Here is a 23,313-nt window from a genome sequence, read left to right as displayed (position 1 = left end):
GTATGTTTTTTTTCTATTCTAAAAGAGTGAGGTGAAATGGGACAGTTATATAAGGAGGCTAGTCACTTTGATGTACTGAAACTCAGGAATTGTGAATTGCAGAGAAAAAAAAAACAGCACACAGACCAATAAAATTGGAACTTTCAGAAATAAGGTGGCTTGTCTTCAGCAAATATAGGAGACTATGATTCCAAGAGGCAGTCATAGGTAGTACCATATGAGTGAAAAGCAACTGAGGCTACAAGCAAGGGACTATCTTTTTTTTTTTTAATTTTATTTATTTTTAGTTTTCAGCATTCACATTTTTTTGTGGGGGGGGGCAGTTGGGGTCAAGTGATTTGCCCAATGTCATACAGCTAGGTTTGTGTGTGTGTGTGTGTTAAGTGTCTGAGGCCAGATTTGAACTCAGGTCCTCCTGACTCCAGGGCTGGTGCTCTATTCACTGTGCCACCTAGCCGCCCCGAAGGGACTATCTTTTCAAATTCATATTCTGGAAAAGAGCCTTGATCATACACCTACCTTTTCAGGTAAATGAAGACTAGGCAGCTCTCTGGTGCATCTTGAAAAGTAATTGAATAGTAACGATGACAAAAGAAGAAAAGGACAAAATTTGGAGAGCAAACAAGTACACTGATGCATAGTGGGTGGAGTTGTGAATCGGTCCGGACGTTCTAGAAAGCAACGTGAGCTATGTTCAGAAACCCTAAATGCCCTATGACCCAGCAGTACCGGTCCTAGGCCTATACCACAAAGAAAGAATAAATGGCACTATATTTCAAAAATATCTATAGCAGTTCTTTTTATGTTAGCCAAAAATTACAGAATGAAGAGGTGGCTCTGTTGGGGAAATGAATAAAGAAATGGTGGTACATGAATGTAATAGAATATTTTTGTGCCATTAGAAATGATAAAATGAGAGATTTTAGAGGAAACTTGGTAAGACCTCTGTGAACTGAGGCAAAGCAAAGAGAGTAGAAATGGGAGAATGGTTTATACAGAACATTATAGAGAAAAACTACTTTGAAAGACTTTAGAATCTGATCAATACAATGTTAAAACATGAGTACAAAAGAATGAAGCTGAAATATTCCACTCACCTCTTGACAGAGAGGGGATAGGCTTAAAATTTAGAAAGAGAGATTTTGGGACATGGTTAATGTAGAAATATGTTTTACTCAACTGTGCAGCTATATTTTGAGGCCTTTTTTTCATTTCTAAAATTGCTCAATTTGGGGGTGGGATTAGTGGGAGGGACAGATTAATAAAAATACTTTTTTTTTTTGGTGCTTTTTTAGAGGGGGAAGGCAGGGCAATTGAGGTTAAGTGACTTGTCCAAGGTCACATGGCTAGTAAGTCTTAAGTGTCTGAGGCCAAATTTGAACTCAAGTCCTCCTGACTCCAGGACAGGTGCTCTATTCACTGCTTCACTGCGCCACCCTAGACACCCCTAAAATACTTAATTCTTGAAAAATAAAATAAATTTTAAAGAAAATAGAAGAAAATGAATGAGATAATAACTTGCAGTCACTTAGCACTTTAATATTTGCAAAGTTTTTGACATGCATTTTAATAATGATCTTCACAGGTAAATATTACAAATATTATTATCCCTATTTTACAGACAAGGAAACTTAGGCCTTGCCTGATGTCATATGGCTAGTACTCCAATATAATGGATGTGCAATAATAGTTCATATTTATATAGTGCTTCAGGGTTTTCAAGGTACTTGCTTCAACAGCCTTGTGAAGGGGGTAAGACAAGTACTATCATTCTCTTTTGAGGTGAGGAAACTAAGGTCACAGTGTCAGAATCAAGAGCTTGAATCCCAGAGGCTCCTGATTCTAAGAACAGTCCATAGTTATTGTACTGTGCTGCCTTTTATAATGGAAATGCTATAATAAATTGTAGCTATTCTTACCATAAAAACCATTAAAGTACTGTAGAAATTTCTGTCCTAGATTTGGCCATAGCATGAGCAGGTCACGTCATGTTCCATGAATTGTGATTATTTATATACATTAATACCTCTGTTGTAACATGGCAAGCCTAAGAGATAAATGTGAGCCCTAACCCCTACCACACTTGTCTCAGAAATTACACTGCAGGTTTTCAAAAGGTTTCTTTTCCAAGTCAACTGAGCATAAGCAAATCATTCATTCAGCGACTATTTTGTGTCTGCTTAATGCGGCTACTACAATGGCAATATGGCGTTGTAGATATGAATAATGGACCTGGAGTAAGGAGACCTATTTTTGGCACTTGCTAGCTGTATGACCATGGGCAAGTCACTTAACTGAGCTTTAGATTACTCATCTGTAAAATGAGGACAATAATACCCATAGCCTCTGTCTCATAGGGCTGTTCTAACAATGTGTGCTTTGTGAACCTTCCGTGTTAGTAGCTGCTATTATCTCTATTTTTTAGCCTCTCAGGAATACACATTATCAAGGATCATGCCCTCAAAGAGCTTACAGTGTAAAAAATGAGAAAAAAAACAGGTACATACCTATAGTTAACAAGGAGGAATGTGGTAAGGACTTTGCAGAAAGATATCACCTCTAGCCAGGGGGTGATGAGGAAAGCTTCATGAAGGTTACAGTATTTAAGCTGAGATTTGAAGGATAAGTAGGAGATATAAATGGTGGATTTCCAGCAACTGGAGTAGTAGGGGCAGATCTACAAAGGCAGGAGATAGCCAGTTGTACCTAGTAAATAGTGAATAGTTCCTTGGGCAGGAGTGTGGGATATTCAGCTCAATCCAATTCAATAAACATTTATTAAACCCTTACTATATGGTTGGCACTCTGCTAATCCCTGTATGGGGTGGAAAGTTGGAGAGAAAATGAAAGATAAAATTGGAAAAGGTAGGTTAGGATCAGATTCTGGAGAACTTTGAATGCCTAGCAAAGGAATTGGACTTTGTTAGGTACTGACCTATTGAGGAATTTGATGTTGTAGAAATTATGGTTAGAACACACGCAGGAATTCAGGAACAGATCACTATTTGGGGATTAATCATTTTCTTAATTTAATTCTTATACCTGCTTTTTGATCATTTCTTTGTTCATCTTCACCAAAACTAAGCAGAATTGGGAGTTCTGCCACCATGAATCCGTGGGCAAGTCTCTTGTTGGTTGCCCTCGGTTTCCTCATCTGTAAAATGAAGAAGTTTTAAACTACCAGCTTAAAGATTTTAATTTTCTATTAGTTTTATTTTTTTTGCTTTGTTGGTTGATATGTTTATGTAGTTTGCTTTGTTAAAGTTTGAGTAGAAGCTGAAATGGTTTCTAAATAAAGCTTTTATATAATCTGAATTTTATTTTGTCAGAATTTTTCCTTTTTTATCATTATCAGTACCTGAAAGTTTGTAAGAGTTTTTTCTGAGCTCTTTATAATATAGCTCACAGTTAAATATTGTTGGGGCAATGAAATGGTGCAATGGATAGAACTCTGGGCCTAGGAAGATTCATTTTCCTGAATTCAAATCTTCCCTCAAATACCTATTAGCTGTGTGACTCTGGGGAAGTCACTTAACCCTGTTTGCCTCAGTTCCACATCTGTAAAATGAGCTGGAGGAGGAAATGGCAAACCACTCCAGTATCTTTGCCAAGAAAACCCCAAATGGGATGATAAAGAGTCTGATACAACTGAATCCTGAAACCATATAATGTTACATATATTATCTCATTCAGTCATTATAGCAACTCTTTCCTCCAACTATTAAGATGATAGTCAAAGGACCGAAGATTTAGAGCTGGAAGGGACCTCAGAAGTCATCTGTCCTATCCCCTCATTTTAGAGATGAGAAAACTGAGACCCACAAGTGGGAAATGACTTACCCAAGGTCAGACAGATAGTAAATAGCAACTCTAGACCCTATGGTTCCCAATCCTGAGCTCTTTCCTTAGCTTTATATCCTTATTAAATAAAATCTTATGAGTTCTCATTTATTCTCACGTGTAGAATATTTATTTTGTTGTCAATTTTTCTTTGTATGGATTTAATTTTTAATTTTTTATCTAAACAATCATGTGAATACCTCAGTTTCAGATACCTAATACACAGTTGATCTATATTTTTCCAAATGAAGACATCAAGAACCTGTTGGAATAGGGACGTGGTACATTAAGTTTTGCACAGAATGTTAGTGGACTAAAAGAGATTACCTTTTTTTTTCCGCTTTTTTGGAGGGCAAATAGGGTTAAGTTACTTGCCCAAGGTCACGCGGCTAGTTAAATGTGAAGTATCTGAGGCTGGATTTGAACTCAGGTTGTCCTGACTCCAGGGCCGGTGCTCTATTCACTGAGCCACCTACCTGCCCTAGAGATTGTCTTTTTAAAGTTGTGTTTAGTCTGAAAGGCATAGAATATTTTCAGGAACTAATGAAAACGTTGATTATAGTGTGCTCATCAGGAAGCTTAATAATTTAGGCTTCTGACTCAACTACTAATAATATTACAAGATGTTTACATAGTACCTTTCTTCTGAAGAATTCAAAGTGTTGCATGCTTTCTCTCTGTGAATTAGGTGGGTGGAAAGTATTTCTGTAATTTCTCCTGTGGGTAAATTGAGGCACAGAAAATAACTGAGTTGTATAAGTTCACACATTAGACTGTGCTTAAAATGAGACAGAAGTCCCATGTGCTACATATATAGAACTAAAGATAATGCTTTAAAAGATTGAATTGAGTACATAAGACTTATACTTAGAAACTTTTACTTTATTTTCAAGGAAATAAGATTATAGCTCTGATGTGTGTTTTAGATAGAATTGTTCCTTCTCCCTTTCCCCTATTCCTCCTTTCCTTTTTGAGAAATAACATTGGAGAATACAACAATTGTAAGAGCTATTGTGTGGCTTTTGTAATGCTTCCTGGAACAATCATTATAAATTAGTTCAAGATCTTATTTCTTGTTGGTTTCTGGGCTAGCAAGCACTTGGTATCATAAATTTTATAAAACTTAATCCTATGAGAAAGTAAACCACATTTATATACCTTTAAAATTTCTTCTTTTTTTCAAACTGAGACTTGAGAAATAAAATTAAATCTTTTGAAAAATAGTGAGTACATTAATTTATGGCCAAGAATGAGGAACTAGACTTAGAAAAATGGGTTGGACGTTTGAAGAAGAATCCAGCAGAGCATCTTTGGCCTGTTTAGCAGCTATTTTTTTGTGGTTAGTTTTTTTTCTTCTTCTAGTAATTTTAGGGGTGGGGACTAAATGGGTTACTTGCTCATCTTATGTGATTTTAAATCTTGGTGCTTCATGACTTGATGCAAAGTTGCTGTCAAATGTGGTAAAGAAATCTTAAAACTGAAAGAAAAGAAACATTTAGCACTCTTATAGTTATTTTTCATTTTTATAGGATATTGGGCGAGGAAGTGTAAAAAAACACCCCAACTGTTGAAGGAGACAGCACTCAGTTAGGCCCTAGACCCCTTTTCTGTAGGGTTTCTTTACTCTCTAATAGGCCAAACCACAAATTTGGCAGGCTGCCAACTCTAGTTTTAGCTGTCATCTGTTCCTCCTTGGTCATCCATAGTGTTATTTACAAATGATTAACAATGGTGGAATTAAGGGAAGAAGGGGTTTATTTTTGTTTTTCTTATTTTTGCCTGGACCAAGAAAACGGGGGAAATCTAGACAGCCCAGAAAGTCAGGAAAAGACTAGTACCCCCAAGTTAAAACATTTCAAGTTAAAACAGAAGTCAGAAACCCAGCTTATGTAAGACTCAAACTTATTTAGAGAATAAAGAAAAACTTTACAGAGAGGAGTCTGAGAATCAGCTCATTGTGTCACTGTATTATTCCTGTATATGTCTGGAACATTTCTTTACACTGGGCCAGTTATCACAGAGTTAATTCTCAGACTGAAAAAATAAGAATTTTTTTCTTGTGAGAGAAGGGGGTGGGGCTGAGTAGAGAGAAAAATTCGTCTACATCTTAAAATTCTAACATTTTTCTGTTCTAATACTTTGTAAGAAAGGTTGGTGGTGTTTTTTGTTTATATATACAGAAACTGTATCTCTATGAGAAATGGTCGAATGTTTCCATTTTACAGCTTGTGGACACTAACTGACTTTGCTTAAGAGTTTGTCCTGTTTGGGATGTGGCATACAATTTCAGAGTATATTAAGTGACTGTCTACTGAGGGAAGTTAAAAGGAGACTAATTCCTGTTTCTTCTCAAGTGAAAAGATAACATTTGTGATCTCTTTTATGCGTTCTCTTCCTCTTGGTGCTTTTGCCAGAAGAATGCCATTTTCCTAAATACAAAACCCTGGCTACCAGATGGGTTCATATGCAGGGTTTATCTTAGTGGTTTCTATAAATGAATAGATTTAATAGAGTATGCTGTGTAGAGCTGGATCATGCCACCTTAAAAGAACCAAGGGCTTGCCAGACACTGAGAACTAGCTAAGAAGGTATTAACAACTAAGGGCACAACAAACAGCTTCCATTGAGCTGAGCCTTGAAGACAGGCATCCTAAGATGAGGAGAGAGAATATATTTAACAAGCCTCCGGGGCAGCCTGTTCAGAAGATAGGAAGGCAGGAGGTAAAGTGCTGAGTTTGGAGAACATCAGGTGGTTCAGTGTGGAGAGGAGAGATTGGAAAATATGTTAAAGCCCATGACCTTCATCTAATCATGTAACATTTTTCATTCTTTTTGGAGGGCAGTTGGGGTTAAGTGACTTGCCCAAGGTCACACAGCTAGTTTTCTTTGTGTGTGTGTGTTGTGTCTGAGGTCAGATTTGAACTCAGGTCCTCCTGACTCCAGGGCTGGTGCTCTATTCACTGCACCACCTAGCTGCCCAACATTTTTCATTCTTAATAGTAATTGTTTGAAATATTAGGATTTACTCTAAAATTGTTTAGTGGTTTTTGCTTTTAACTCTGAATATTATGAGAAGATTGCTTGTTTTTCCAGCCAACCAGTCCTTATCTAAAGTAAGTCTTCTTTGCTTATTTTCTTTGAATTTAATTTGTTTCCCAACATATTGTACTTGATAGCAAAATAATAATAATAATCATCATCTTTGAGCTTTTTACAACAAGGCATTATATTTATGGGTACCCAGCTTTAAACAAGCCTAACAGAATTAAAGAATTTTAGAGTTGGAAGGGATTTTAATTTTTTTCAATTACCAAGCACGTATTTCTCTCCTTTCCACCTCCCTTCTGTACCACAAAAAAGCCCAAAATCTTTATAAAAAATATGCCAAATAAGCTCAAACATTCCCATATTTCCCATGCCCAAATGCATATCATTTTGCATATTTATTCTGTCACCTCTCTGTCAGGAGATGGGTAGTGGTATAGCTGGGTCAAGGGCTTTGAGGATGTTTCATGCAGAGTACAAATGGAAGGGGGTTAACTATAGTCTGATTAGTAATCTGGGGTGGGAAGTGGGAGGCATAGTTTCTGATTGCTTTCCAGAATGGCTGGTCTAATTCACAGCTCTTCTAACAGTGCATCAGTGAACCTATTTTCCCATAGCTTAGTTGGAAGAGATCTCAGAGCTTTGGTACTTAAATGGCCCTGTGGCTTCCCATGCTTCATTACCTGCTCACGTCTCTTACTGGTCATATAACTGAATATCTCATGACATGCTCCATGTTCTTCTTCTGTGCATTTCTTCACAGTAAAAAGTTGCTTGACTTGCAATTCTTTACACACATCTTATGCCTCTTTATTATCCTTTTCATTCATGTAACTTTGTCTTGGGAAATTCTGATTCTGTGATTCCCAGGTATACAGAATCCCTAGAAAATTACTGAGAATAACAAGATGAGTCTTTGTTTAAGGGAGAAACATAGTGTTTTGAAAACATTGCATGATTTTCCAAAGGTAATCCATTCTGGTTAGATTCTTTGGCTCCTATTCTGGGCCCACTTTATTGTCTATTTGTATTCTCTGTAGGTATATTTGTATTCTCCAGGGTAGGTGTACTGATTTACCACCTCTCTAAGAAATTCATTTAACTGTATGCTATCATCTGGACAATAGGTATTCTTCATCCATTTAGGATTTTTTAAATAGATATTTAGGCCAAACTCTCTTGAATTATTATGGATCTTGTTTAGGAAGCTTTGAAGTGTTGTGGGGATTGATGTAATTATCAAAATGTCATCCCCAATAGTAGTATCTAAGGGACCTCATCATCAGGAGTTAATCCCTACTCCATTTGTAATCTGTATGAGACATCCTCAGTGATAGTGCTGAGTGATGAGCTCAGTACTCAATGATGAGCATACATCTTCCCTTTTTGTATAGTCAAATAAGCCATAAAAATTTAATCAGAGGATTGCCAGGGTTATGTCTTTCATATCTGTTATTTAAGCAAATATAAAGGGAGGCACTAGGTTGGAGAGCCTTTAAGATGACATTTGGTTTTACCTAATTACATTCCTTTTCAGAGTCAACAATTAGCACAATGGGATTCCATATTTTCTGTATGTCTAAGACAGTAGTGTGACTTGGTTTTACAAAAGGATTTGCCAAAATATTCCTTAAATTGTGAGCTCTCATGTTGCAATTAAAATAAGTATTTTTACAAAATCATTTTATGTTTATTATGTAAAGTGATATTTATGCAATTAAATACCTACTAGTACTACAACAGGGACCATCAGTCTTCAGTAGTTGTGTGACATGGTAAGCCACCTCATTTGCAGTGTCAGCCTTTAAATACAGCTTGAGCAAATTATCTTCATATCTATCCTGGTGCCAGTACTACTTTCTGTGGTTTTTCTGCCTGCCTCTGCCTTCCATAAGGAAGCAGCTATAGGCAATTGTGAGGAAGTTCAAGGAGTCCATTAATGCTTCTGGCACATGCCCAGACAGTCCTTTCTTCATTTTCCTCATTTAATGCCTTCTCCCTATCCTGTCGCTCCTTCTGCAAACACTCAGGCTATTATGTCAGTGTTTCCACAGTATTGTTAGTTGTGTTAGTCAAAAGTCTGCTAATAACAAAATGACATGTTTAATGGTTAGGAATTAAGGCTGTTACCATAATCTTCACATGAAGTGATTAGAAATGTGCCAATTTTGAATGGAAATACATTTATGTAAGTTATGGGAGTAAAAAAGCTACAACTAAATAGATCACAGATAATTATGAATAATGGTGAGATTAAGGCTTTCTGAAGCTTCTATTTATTTGTATTCTAAGATTTGACCAAAGCTTGTTTCTTTTTTGGACAGAAGTTCTAAAATGGTAGAGAGGGCAGGACTATATACTTTGTGTTGGATTGTCACACAATTCTAGTAGGAATATGATCAGATGCTTTCTGGAACTGATGAGACTAAGATGAACTTTCCTGGGCAAAATCTGTTCTGTTTGGGAAGTGAACTACACAGTCTTTATCGACAGAGGGCAGTTTGGTTGTTTCTTACCACAAAATTCTGTCTTGGATAGTCTTCTAATGCATACTTATTATATAATGTGAATGAGTAGTCCATACAAATCAAGTTTTCCTTCCGTGCCTTCCTCCCCCATCCCCTTTTTCTAACTCTGGTCTTCAACTACAGCCTGCACCCTTAACTCTTGTTTGCAGATGTGGGCCTGCTTGATTACAAAAGATAATGGTGAGAAGGAATGCTTCAGGATAGATATTATGAATATGGACAAAACAATTCAAATTTTGTATTTTATCAATAATGGGTTTAATATTAGACAGTGCATTTTTATATAGAATAAGAGACAAATGAACTAAAATTAAACTTACCAAAGTAATTTTAAGGTTACGATATACCAGTGTTTTTTTCTGTAGTCTATTATATGAATAAATTACTTACCCATCACCTGGAAACTAGAAAATAATTGGGGTGGGAAGGTTCACTATAATCCTCAGTCAACAAATGGCAGAATTTTAGATCTAGAAAGTGATAGAGATTATCTAGTCTAATACCACTTATTGAGAACTTGCTACATTCAAACCCTGCTGGATATTGCAGGGGAATACAGAAAACTTACTATACAATGTAAGAGAAGACCCAGGCCTCTTTGGAGTAACATTCCATAAAGAACATTGGATGCAGAGTCAGAAGACCTGAGATTTTGAATCCTGGTTCTGCTGTCTGTTTGGCCTTGGACACAGACTCTTCTTTGGTTCTTGGTTTTCTTGCCTATAAATTGAAGGATTTGGACTAGATGATCTCCATATCCTGTATCATATTTTAAATATATGTGTGTGTGTGTACATACACACACATATAGAGGCTATATCCTATATATGTGATCTACATAGGATATATATGTAGGCTATATCCTCTGTAGGATATTGTGATCTATAGGATGTATGTGATATTTGTATGATCTCCATATCTTATATCACACACAAAAATAGTCTAACCCCTTCACTTTATAGGTGACAAGAGCCTGTTTCATGTAGAGAAATACATATATGTAACATTCATATGTAAATATTATATACACACACACACAAATGAACCCAAACTTCACAGAACAAATCCTTTTGGATTCAGTCGAAGGGCTGCACTTGAGGACCTAGAAGGACACATGTGGCCTTGAGGCCACAGGTTCTCCACCCCAGAACTAGATCATGGTTGTAGTTTGCTCATCTGTAAGATGAAAGAATCAGATCAAATTATCTCTAAGGTCCCTTCTAATTCTGCAATTTATGAAGATCGAAGTGCAGATGTGGTTGAGAGACCTATTTTTTTTAAGTAAAATTTTATCTTTATTAATTTGTTTACTTTTAGTTTACAAGATTCAGTTCCACATTCCCTTGAGTTTCAAATTTTCTCCCCCTCCTGCTTCTCCCCCCCCACCCCATGGTGGCATGCAATCAAGTATAGGATCTGCAAATATTTTCACATTGCACATTAGTCAGGTTGTAAAGAAGGATTGTAACTGATGGAATGAACAATGGGAAAGAGAGAAAAAAAACAAACAAAGAGAGAGCAGGTAGTTTGCTTCAATCTGCAATCAAACTCTTTTGAGAGACCTCTTCTGCTGAGGCACTTTAAGCAATATTAGGAGAGTAAACTATTCTTTTTCCTCCCCACATTCTTCATGGTATCATAGGGCCATACATTTAGAGATAGAAGGGAGCTTAGAGACAATTTAGTCTAATTACATCCTTTTATAGATGAGGAAAGTAGATAAGACAGAGGTGGAGGATTTGAACTTGGCTCTTCCAGCTGCAAAGCTAGTGTTCTCTTCACCCCATCCACTTCCCCCCCCCCACATTTCTTTCTAACCCTCTCTGATTTCCTCCCTTAACATCCAATCCTTAGATATGCCAGTGTCATCTAAATACATTGTTTTACTACTCACATTCAAAGCTCAAGAAGTTATTAACCCTTAAACTTGACAATCTTTTCTTCCTTAAGGCTCTCTGAACCTGGACCATAAAACTTTAGCCCTTAGGAAGTTGTGATGCTAATAATATCCACTAGGTGGTGCTCCCTTGCTGCAGATAAGTCCTGAACCAACATTCGCTCTACTTTAAACAGGCAGTTTGATGCACTCTGAAGAAATGCATTTAAATGTAGAGAGGTGAAAATACAAAAATCACAAAAAGAATAAAATGTGGCAATGATTCACTTTCCAAAATATTCACCTCATGGTTTCTTTAAGATTAAACTCTTCCAGGGCATTTTAAATATGCTTCAACTTACAATGACCATTGTTTAGGAAGAGTGTACACAAAGTTAAATGCAACTGTACTGTACTCCTTTTGGCCTTCTGTGTGTGTGTGTGTGTGTGTGTGTACACATGTATACATGTACATGGTAAAGATAGAGCAAGGTGATAGGATATCTTACATGGAGAATAGAATCTTAATAACTTGGAATGTGACTCTTTACATCATTTGCCACTAACACAAACCTAGCACTGAACTACTTTTTAAGCATTATCTAATTCATTTTGGGGGGAATCACTAAAAAAGATTAGAACATTGTTGAAGCAACCTCCGACTCAGTGGTTGCAACTTTATGTAACAATATTCCCAGGCCTCCTTAAAAAAAAACCCAAACTCATACCTATGCTCACTTTTTTTTATAAAATAATCTACAGAAATAATTTTCTTAGCTCAGATTCTATTCAAATAAAATTTAGAATTTATTACAATTTTATAATAAAGAAACATCTTAAAACACAATAAAATAATAAAACAAATATTTATGAAATTCTTTATGTTAATATTTATAACTTTAAATATCACCCTTAAATATGATTATTAAGATGATAAATAGGTTCATTTTTTGGCACAAAGTTTCTCAAAACAGGGAAAATATAATTGCAATTTCTACTCATAATTATCTTTATTAATTATTCAAAAATGAGTTTTTTGTCTTTCTAACAGCCATAGGCATTAAACTCACCCAGTTTTTAAACAGTTAAAAAAAATTGTGGGGTTTTTTGTTTGTTTTTTGCTTTTTGGAGGGGGGGGCAGGGCAGTTGGGGTTAAGTGACTTGTGCAAGGTCACACAGCTAGTAAGTGTTAAGTGTCTGAGGCTGGATTTGAACTCAGGTCCTCCTGACTCCAGGGCCAGTGCTCTATTCACTGTGCTGCCTAGCTGCCCCAAAATATTGTGTTTTTAATAGCCAAAATATAATTAGATTCTCATATACAATGCTTGTTTCAATGTGTCAAGTCTATTCAAATATATCGTACTTGTCCACAACAAATAGGTTTCTTGTTTATTCATATTTAGAATATTGGAATCTTTAAGATGAAAATTGCTTCTATAGACTAGTCATAGAATCTGAGAGATGGAAGAAACCTCAGGAACCACGTAGTCCAACTAATACATGATAGAAATGCCCTCTATGACAAATCTGACAAGCAGCTACTCAGCTTCTGCTGGAGGATTTCTACAGAGGAGGAAGCATTCCATCCTTGATTGAGTCGGCTTATCTAAAGCATTCCTCTTTTTGAACAGCTTGAAATTTTAGGAATTTTTTCCTGAAATCAATCCTAAATTTGCCTTTGTAACTTCTGAAACATTGCAGTTTTACATTTATCCTTATTGAATTTCATCTTCTTAAATTCAGTCCAGTTCTCTACACGATTCTTTTAGATCCTGTTTTCCATTGTTAGCTATAAACTTTGAGTCTGGCCATTGTTTTGGTTCTTCCCTGTGGGGCCAAACAGACAAGTCTAATACCCTTTTCTTAGGGGAAAAAAAACCTTCAAATACTTGAACATAGTATCATGTCTCCCATGATTTTTTTTATTGGGTTAAACCATGCCCAGTTCTTCAGCCAAATCTCTTATGTCATATACTCAAGGCCTCTCAGCGCTTTGGTTACCTTACTCTGGACTCTAGCTTGTCTTTTGTACAGAACTTAACCCAGTACTCTCAAAGAGGTCTGATGAGGACAGAGTAAAGAGACTATTGCTTCCTATTCCTGGAAACTATGCCTCACTGTATTCTAAGATTGCATTAGTTTTTTTGGTTTCCACTTCCCACTGCTGATAGATATTGCTCTCAGAGTCCACTAAAACCCCCAGATCCTTTTCAGATCAACTGCTATACTTACTGGTTCCTTCCCCAAATTATACTTATGAAGTGGATTTTTTGTATTTAAGTGCAGCACTTTACATTTATCCTTTTTGAATTTCATCTTATTAAATTCAGCCAGTTTTCTACCCTTTAAGGATTCTTTTGGATCCCAAACCTTTCTTCCAGTATGTTAGCTATCCCTCCCAGCTTTGTGTCATTTGCAGGTTTGATTGGCAATACCACTGATACTTTTATTCAAGTCATTATAGCACGGAACCAAGCCTAGAGCCCTGGGATATTCCACTGGAGACTTCTTGCCTCTCTGACATTGAATCATGACTTTGAGTCTGGCCATCTAGCCAGTTCTGAATTCATTTGATCATATTATTGTCTAATCCTATATTGCTCCATCTTCTCAAGAATGTTATGAGATAGTTTGTCAAAAACTTTGTTAAATTCTACATAAACTATATCCACAGAATGCTGCTCAGTACTAGTTTAGAAATCTTAAAGAAAAAGGAAATTAGGTTAGTCTTTCCTGATAAAGCTTTACTGGATTTTTTTTTTTAATCATTGCTTCCCTTTGTAAATATGTTCATCAATTATTTAATGAACTTTTCTAGAATTTGTCTCAGGAATCAAAGTAAAGCTCTTAGCCTATAGTTTATAGACACTCTGCTCTTTAAAAATTGGGATATTTGTCCTTCTCCAATTTGTGTCACCTCTTCCATTTTCCATGATTTTTCAGATATAACTGACAGCAGCTCAGCAGTCATGTCTGACAGCTCTTTCAGGATCTAAGTATATATAATTCTTGTAAGCCAGGTAACTTGAATAAATCGAGGGCAGCTCTCTTATTATTTCCTTATATTAGATATTGACTCCCTGTAGGCAAGTGATTAATAAACAGGTCTTTACTTTCTTCTGTTTGATTTTTAGGATGGCTATTTTTTTAAAGAAGGGAAGCAAATATTATTTTATAAATGCATTAAGCATAGCTTTAACATTTTCATAAATTTAGTCACTTTATCTTTCTTGACCAGAGAATGACTTTGATTTATTTAGAGAATTTAGTTTATTTATATATTTAATTTATATCATTCTGTTTAGAAGAGTCAGTCCCCCCCCCAAACCCTCAAATATCCAACATATATACAAGTTTCATAAGAGGAAACTTTTATTATAAAATGAATTTGCTTCATTTTTTATTATGGCTAAGAAATTTACCAATTTCCTCTTTTAGCTCACATATGCTTCAGAGTACTTTAGCAGAAGAAAACCAACATGTTTTGAAATAGTAATGTTTCCTATGCTCTATTCCTAATATCATTACTTCCTGAGTTCAATCTGGCCTCAGACACTTACTAGCTGTGTGACCTGGGCAAGTCCCTTAACCCTGTTTGCCTCAATTCTTTATCTATAAAATGAATTGAAGAAGGAAATGACAAATCTTTGCCAAGAAAATCCCAGATGAGTTTACAAAGAGTTGGACAAGATTGAAAATGACTCTACAACAATAACAATTCCTATACACAGTTTTGCGTAGGTCTTCCTTTTAATGGAATGCCTTTTATGATGTTGATTACTCTTGCAACAAGTTGAAAATTTTATAGCTCCTCATTCCTATTCTTAATGCAAGTGATTATGAAACATGCAGTTTATCTGTATTTTGTGAGAAAACATAGTTTTAACTGGCACTTTTGGTGTGTCGTTAATCCTGAGATGAACTGAGTTCTATCAGTATCATTCCAATATCATTCTTATTATTATAAATCATATTCATATAAACATGAATCTATAAATTATATATAAATAAATTATAAATCACATAAGCCATATTCACAAATCATATATGATTATAAGTCATATTCATTTTTAAAAATCCATTGGTCATTTTGAAAATTTCTCCTTGTTTGGCACTGTAAGAAATAGGTCTGCAAAATAGTGTCTTCCCTAACTGTGTCAACATGCTGTACATATATATTCAAATGAGCATCTCTAACCACAGGTGTTGCTACAATCACTTTCTCATTGCGAAATGGGAAGATGTCAGTTTCTCTGGTAATTGATCAAAAAGGTTTCAGGCACATGGACAATCCATCCCACAGTGTTATCTGCCAATGCAACCATTTAAAGTTGCTTTGCCCACATTTCACCAAGCAGCATTTTGCTCATATCAGTAGCTGAAGGGTAGCACTGATATTTCTCCTATTAAATGAGGCCTTTTACAGTTAATTCTATGGGCAACCCTAAATGATATAAGTAATACTTTGGGTGTCATAATGGTCTTTGTGGGGGAAAAATTGTTTTTGCTTATTAAAAGTATTCTCTGGAAAAAGTTATTCTCTTGCATACATATTATACACATATATTTATCCTACCCTTAAGAAGATAACCTCTATAACTGTTTTAGTATTACTTTAATTTTTTAATTGTGATTAAAAAAAACCCCAGCTTACTGTGCTTACCAGAATGCATGGTATACACCATATCTGTGGTAAAATATAACTGGGTTTTTTTTGTACTTTTCATTTCTGCACAAAGATTGTTTAATTGGGAGTTTGCTTACACACTTCACATGAAAATACAGCAAGCGGCACGATGACAACCCATCTCTGTCATGAGCCTAAGTTGGTTGATAGTGGCAGATCCCACTTATGTAAAGTATTAGGGCCACCTATTGTAGCAGTTTAAACGAGGGCTTTCTCTGTGAGTTTGAGAAATTTTCAAAGGTGAAGGATATTTGATAAATTTCTCCTACACATTTCAATTCTTACATTTAGTAGTAAGTAAGTGCCTTTCAAAATGTTTCTCTACTACTGAAGGGAAAAGGAGAAGACTGATGGATAAGGCTCTCATGTGAAAAATGAACTTTAATGCTTTCTGGAGACTGGAGTGGAGAGGACTATGGCTCTTCCAATCTGCAACCAGATTGGGGCAGGAGGTGATGTGGCAGCTCCCATAGATGACTTCTCAGCTTTCCCCATTTGTACAGGAAGTTTCATTTCTGACATGTCTATTTTAGGGATGCCAAGATGGTGATTAGTATAGAGAAAGGTTTTATCTATTACCTCCACTTACCCTTTGGGAGTATAGCTCTGAAAGAGCTATCTTTTGGGAGATGAGGATATGGAATTGGAATGTTTCCTAATCTTCTAGCAGTCAGCTAACATTTATCTATGAAATAATAATTGAAGAAATTGGGGTAAGACCTTCTTGAATGGATTTGGGACTAAAAATCAAAAAAGAATGAGAAGCAATTACAACTACAGATCTCTACAGTATATTAACCAATTAATATGGACAAGAGTCTTCCCCAAAAGATTTGGTTTTAGGATGTCCTCTCAAGTAAGGATCTAAGGCCCTCTGACAGGGCCATTTATAACTTTTTTTTCCTTTGGCATTCTATGCAAACTTGGCATATGAATGCTAACTCATGTTTTATAGGGGAGAAAAGATATTAACAAATGAGAAAAAAACTAATTATTAATATAACTATGCATTAATGTGTGTATGATAGCACTTGCTGTTACAAAATTCTAAGAAGCAAACATATCCTTATATATTTCATAAGTTCATATAAACAACAAAAACTATGATCATTACATGGGTATACAATACCCTGTTGAGTTTGTGCCTACCATATTAAATAGTCTGTATTCTATTCAATCATTTATACTGTGAATTTGACTTATTATGGTAATTCCTTTGTTTCTATGTCTCCTAAAGTGAAAACAAAAGAAATAGATAGGGATTGTAACTAACTCCCACTAATATTTAAGGCTTGATTCACCATGTTAATCTTGATTTTGTTGGCTTTGATTTTAACTTCTTCATTATAAAAGCATGATCTGTTTATGTGAGAATTATATTTTAATACTTTTGGCTATTGCTTTGAATATCCCCATCAGAGTTTGCACTATAGGTTAGAAAACTGTCCATCAACTCATTAAGGTCTAGTTATAGATAGTATGGATTGATATTCCTTCAGCATATCACAGGCCTGCACAATGTGTGGTCTGAGGGCTATATGTTGTACAGGCCTGTTTTACGTCCTCTACATTTTTTGCTGGCTGCCTGAAATCCTTTGGCAGGCCACCAGCATCCCATGGGCTGTGATCTGTATGTTGTGAAGGCCTAGTATATCAGTTGTTTTGAAATTTTTTGCTTTTTTGTGACATTTGAGACAAATCAGTATGAGACCCAATGCTATTCAGTTGTCTAGAAGATTTCATATCCATATTGGTAAGACTACCATCAGAGGGGAGTGTTTGGTTTATGAGGTACCATTAATTTCATGGCCTCACTTGTTAACAGACTATTGTTATATCATTTTTCATTATAAGTGCAAAGTGATAAGAATCCAAATTACTTTCCTTATTTTTCCAAAAATTTTCCATAGAGAAACTAAAGAATTTGCTTAAGGTCTTCTTGTTATTTTGGTGTCTTTAGAGTGCCAACATGAAAGCCAAGAGGTACATATATTCTCTGTTCAGCCTTTTAAAAACTGGTCTTTGTCCTTTTCTAGTCTTGCACGTTCTCAATAACATCTTTCATGCCAGTTCTTGTGAATAAGTTGTCATTGGAAACATCCCACAGCTTACTTATACCTAACATGCATGTTTCTGTTGCATTTTGGTTTATTGTATTTTTAATTCTTCTGAGATTCATTACTTCCAGCTCCATAGTATCAGTGGGGAGAATATTGGTTACATGGGATTTTTTTAATTCTTAATTTTTTGCCAAGGACAAAAAAACCCAACCTCTAAATATATATCAAAAGAAAGACTTTGAGTCATGACTCAAGAAAAGGACCTGAGAATCATGATAGATTGTTCTCTAAGGATTTGGACTGTGTGTAGCCCAATTTCTGGCTGGCATTTGCTATCATCAAAAGGGTATTGATAACAAAACTATAAAGACTTATCCTACCCTTAAAAATGATTTGCTATATTTCAAAGATATCTTGGAATTAGAGAAGATCTGGAAAGAGATTTTTTTCAAGGGAAAGAAGGAAAGAAGATTTTTCTGTCTTGTCTGGAAAGGCAAAAGGCAGTAGGACAGGATAAAAGCCCACAAATAGCATGGGTAGGTGAACACAGATATTACTCACAAATTTTGAAATGCTGTGACAAGGAAGCACCCTTAAAAAAAATTCAAATGACATAAATTTAGAACAAATAAAAGACAGTGATACTTGATACCATAGTCACTAGAAACTTTATAGAACTCATTATCCTGCTCCTAGCTCCTATCTCTCACCCCCAAAGTGCTAAATACATCAAATATAAATTAATTTTTTTTAATTTGGTTACATTTTATGACCAACCCATAACTATCTAAGGAGTGCATGTCTCTATAAACATTTTAGCAACAAGACAATGGATTTAACTGGACTGTGGATTTTATGTATTTTGAAAATTCTTTGGTATCTATTTCTGCTAAAGTGAAAACAAAAGAAATGGCAAGTACTATAGTTGTTGTTCAGTTGTTTCAGTTGTGTCCAACTCTTTGTGACCCCATTTGGGGTTTCTTGGCATAAATACTGGAGTGGTTTGCTCTTTCCTTCTCTGGCTCATTTTGCAGATGAGGAAATTGAGGCAAACATGGTTAAGTGACTTGCCTGGAAGTCTATCCACTGCATCACGTAGCTGCCGTTATTGGCAAGTACATTCTTTGATAATACTGATTATGTCTAACTCCCAATGATACTTAAGACCTCATTTCTCATTCACCATCTGATCAACATGAAAACATCAGTCACATGGGACTTTTTGCTAGTTGGAAAGAAGGTGGAAAATGCCATTGCTGCCTTTTTTTTCTTTAAAAAGATATTTAGGCATGGAGAAGATAGAGATAGATGTGAAAGAGATGACTATTTCAACTGCTATTAGAACTCAAATGTACCTTCGATTGTGTACAATTTTAAAGACTATCCTATTGAAGACTCACCAGGTGATGAAAGAAGTTTAATCCAACTGACCTATCAGCAATATATGACCTGAAGGATGAAAGTAGTGGTATGCAGAACCATTTGGAAATTTTTCTTTTCTCTTTTATCATCCCTTTGACCAATATTAATGCAAAATTAGAAAAAAAATTCTCTCCTCATATCTTTAAAGATGTTTTGTAAAAAGCTGAAGCACTGTTCTTTATTTTAAAATTAACTTTCCTAGGTATGTCAGTGAAATTAATTCTGTTGTGCTTGACCTAAGCATGATACTTCAGTAAGCTGTTCTAATTGTGACTGTCTGACTTTGTATAGACCTTGTTGTTTATGGAACTTTTCCTTATTTTTGTAGGTTTTCATCTCTGTGAATTGCTTAAGCACAGACTTCTCCTCTCAGAAGGGTGTGAAGGGGCTTCCCCTTAACATACAAATTGACACGTACAGCTACAATAACCGAAGCAACAAACCTGTTCACAGGGCCTATTGCCAGATTAAAGTCTTCTGTGATAAGGTAAGATCAGGTGTGGGAGTGCTTCTGAGTACCTCTTGAACTTCCTTTGGAAACCAAGCTGCCAATCCAAAGCCCTTTTTACTTGTATGTTGGATTTCACAATATTTTAAAAAAAAATCTGAGAACCGAGTTACTAATATTTAAATGAATGCACTGAGGACTCTTAGATAACTGTGTTTTTTTTTTAAAGCAATTGAAGTTAAGTAACTTGCTCAAGGTTACACAGCCAGTTATTTCTGGGTGTGGTGATAAGTATCTGAGCCCGGATTCGATCCCAGGTCTCCCGACTCTGGGGCCGGTGCTCTTACTCACTGTGCCACCTGGCCACCCCAACTGTTATTTTTTTAATTCAATAAATCAATTTTTTTTCTGTTCCAGAAACCTTCCCTTTCCCTACTCCTCCCCCTTCCTTCCCAAACACTTTTTACCATTAAAATAAAGGGGGGAAATTACAATAATTTAGAAATATTTACCTGTATGCTATGTGCAAATGATTATACTGGCTACTGTAAGGACATATAAATAAGCATAACATTTCATGGAGCAAGAGATTTTAACTGGGTCTTGAAGGATAAATAGGATGTACTTAGTTTCATAATGAAAGTAGTGTTTTACCCTAGTTGTTGATAAAGAGATGAATATAATTTCCCATCTTGAAAGCTGGAAAATATACAGTGCCTAGCATAGAGTTATGTTAGAGATTCTCAACAAGTGTTTGCTATTTGATTTTTTATTAGCATCAGTTTGCTTCAAAGACTACAAGATATTGATCAAGAATAATTTAAGAGGTACAATCAAATAGCTAAAAGCTCTCAAATTTACTTTCACCAAGTTTTGAAATTATAAGGCATTTTGGCAGTGACCTTTTGATAAAATCTCCTTATGTAAGATTTTCAGAGGGTAAAAGATTGATCAGGCAATCAACAAGCATTTATTAAGAGCTTTCTAAATGCTAGGTATTTTGCTAAACATGAGGGACATACAAAAACATAAGTGAAAAAGTCTCAGCCCATAAAGAGCATACGTTCTAATGGATACCTAAAAGCTTACATTTCCATCAGAAACCCAAACTTTTTTTATCAAGAGCCATGTGAAAAAGATGCTCAAAATTGTTGTTAGGAATGCATCAACTTCCTTCTCATTCCTTAGACAGTATTTTATTTTGTGATTCATATAACATGATTACATAATTTTATTTTGCAATGCACCTGAAAATTCATTAGGATAGAGAACTCATAGTAACGAAATTCCCTCTGCTAATGTAGATCAGTACCTTCTCTGTAACTTACAGAGCTACCTCAGATACCAAGAAGCCAAGTGTCAAAGGTAGGACTTTGACCCCAGTTCTACCTGACCATGAGGGCAGCTTTCTCTCCCCAATGCCATTCTATTTCTCACAATTATATGATGTGGCATAGCAATCATAGGAGTACATTCTGTAATCATATGTATTATAGTTATGTGCTTGATTCTTATTTATTTGTGTGTGTTCGGTTGTTCAATCATATCTGACTCTTTATGACCCCATGGACCATATTGTCCATGGAATTTTCTTGGCAAAGATTGAGTAGTGTTTTGTTGCCCCGGGTCACATAGCTAGCAAGTGTCTGAGGCTGGATTTGAACTCAGGTCTTCCTGATTCCAGAGCCAGTGCTCTATCCACTGAGCCACCCAGACACCCCATTTATTTATTTGTTTAGTGAAGGATAAACTTTGAAGTCCAGGACTGTGTTTCATTCATCACCCCAGGCCAATACAATTTCCTCACCTTTGCCAAAGCCCATTCCTAAAAGTACAAGTCTGACTCTATTCAGTAAACTCCAGGGACCTTACCTCTTCTGTTTGGCATTTACAGTTCCTTGAATCCTGATCCTCTCCCACCTGTCTAGCCCCTTTACACACTGCTTTCATTCATACACTCCTTGGTATAATAATTCTGACCTCTTTGATGCTGTGTACATGCCACACTCCATCTCCTTTCTCTGGGCCTTTGCATGGGATGTTATCTGTTTCTCTTGGGCCGTCCCTCCTCCCCCAGCTCCTGGAATGTTCCCCTTCAAGATTCCCCTCCTCTGCTACCTTCTGAAGATCTCCCAACTGCTCATGCTCTGCCTCCCAAAAGTTCCTTTGACTTATTTTGTCCCTCCCCTGTAAAATCTTATATGTGTATATGTTGTCTTCTCCATTTGACTGAAAAGTTCTTGACAGAGAAAAATAGTCACTCTTTTGTCTTTAAAGCTTCAGGACCCAACACAGTGTTCTGTATGTGGTAGGTGCTAAATGCTGCTCTATCGAGAAATTGAAATGAATAGATCAAGAAAATTTAAGTTTCATTATTTGTCTAGGATGACTCCTAAATTAGTGATAGTCACAAGATTTAGAAAGCATTTTTGTTCATTATGTGTATCATTCTGGGGATACAAGGATAATGATTCTGGCATGCAAAAAAGGTATCCTGATGGGTTTGGGACCACTGTCATGATTTTATTGCATTCTTACTACTTCCCAACTTATTTGTTTATTTTAATTGCATGTAATAAGAACTTAATAATATCACAAATCATAAAAAGCATTACAGATGTTTAGCTAAGACTGAGTTATTGTAGTTATTGAAGAAAACTGTAGACAATTTTATATGTAGGAAAATGCATGGTTTGCTTCTAGTGGTGCCTTATGGACAATACTCCTGAGGTTTCCTGTTACAAATGCCAGTTTAAAAGATTTAAATTAAAGCTTGATTTAGTTTTTTGTGTCCCATTTCCCCCAAAACAATACAAAGTCCTTTACAAAAAAGTATTTTCTTCTTTCCCACATCTCTCATGGAAACTTAGTCCCATTTCTATCAGGAGAACTACACTGGACAGGTAGGGGAGAGGGGATGAGGGAAAGGATGAGACTTATAGTCCCCCATTACCTAATTTTATGTTATACAAGGGAAACAAAATACCTTTATAGGATGAAAGAGTCTCTTTCATCTTATAAAGGTGTATTTTGTTTTTCTCAAAGGATAAAAAATGTCTACACATTTTTTAATGTAGACTACTTTGTTAATGATTAGCAAGTCAAAATGGGGTTTTTATCTTAGTAGAGAAACTACTTTAAAATATTCCTTTTAGCTTTATAGTACTTTTCTTGAATGGAACATCATTATTATAAATCTGTTCTTGCATCAGAAGAAATTAATATTTCAGAGAAAACTGGAGAAAATTTGAACCCTTAACAAATGGAGATTTGGTAGAAACCCTCCCTAATGAATTTATGTGTTTTCCTAGGCTTTCATAAGGGAGAAAAACTTTAATGAAGTTCATTTCCCACAGAAAACTTTGCCTGGAGTCAAAATCGAATTGACTTAATGTAAAATTCAGTTG

The 23,313-nt window shown here is 35.7% G+C and overlaps 1 protein-coding gene across 6 annotated transcripts in view; it reads left to right on the top strand.

Moving 5' to 3' along the window:
* The window catches only part of GRHL1 (grainyhead like transcription factor 1), a 93,944-nt gene that overhangs the window by 47,099 nt on the left and 23,532 nt on the right, over nucleotides 1–23,313 (top strand). For all 6 annotated transcript variants that reach the window (XM_069107760.1, XM_069107756.1, XM_069107755.1 and 3 more), the window contains one exon: nucleotides 19,787–19,945. In XM_069107760.1, the coding sequence (XP_068963861.1) occupies nucleotides 19,787–19,945 (159 nt within the window). The remainder of the gene's footprint in view (nucleotides 1–19,786; nucleotides 19,946–23,313) is intronic.

The sequence above is a fragment of the Petaurus breviceps genome, unplaced genomic scaffold (genome assembly GCF_028583685.1).
Source record: "Petaurus breviceps papuanus isolate PSGF00001 unplaced genomic scaffold, PetGlider_PUasm1.0 90255, whole genome shotgun sequence".
Lineage (NCBI taxonomy): Eukaryota > Metazoa > Chordata > Mammalia > Diprotodontia > Petauridae > Petaurus > Petaurus breviceps.
The sequence above is the reverse complement of the archived record's forward strand: the minus strand, read 5'-3'. Positions and strand labels throughout refer to the sequence as shown.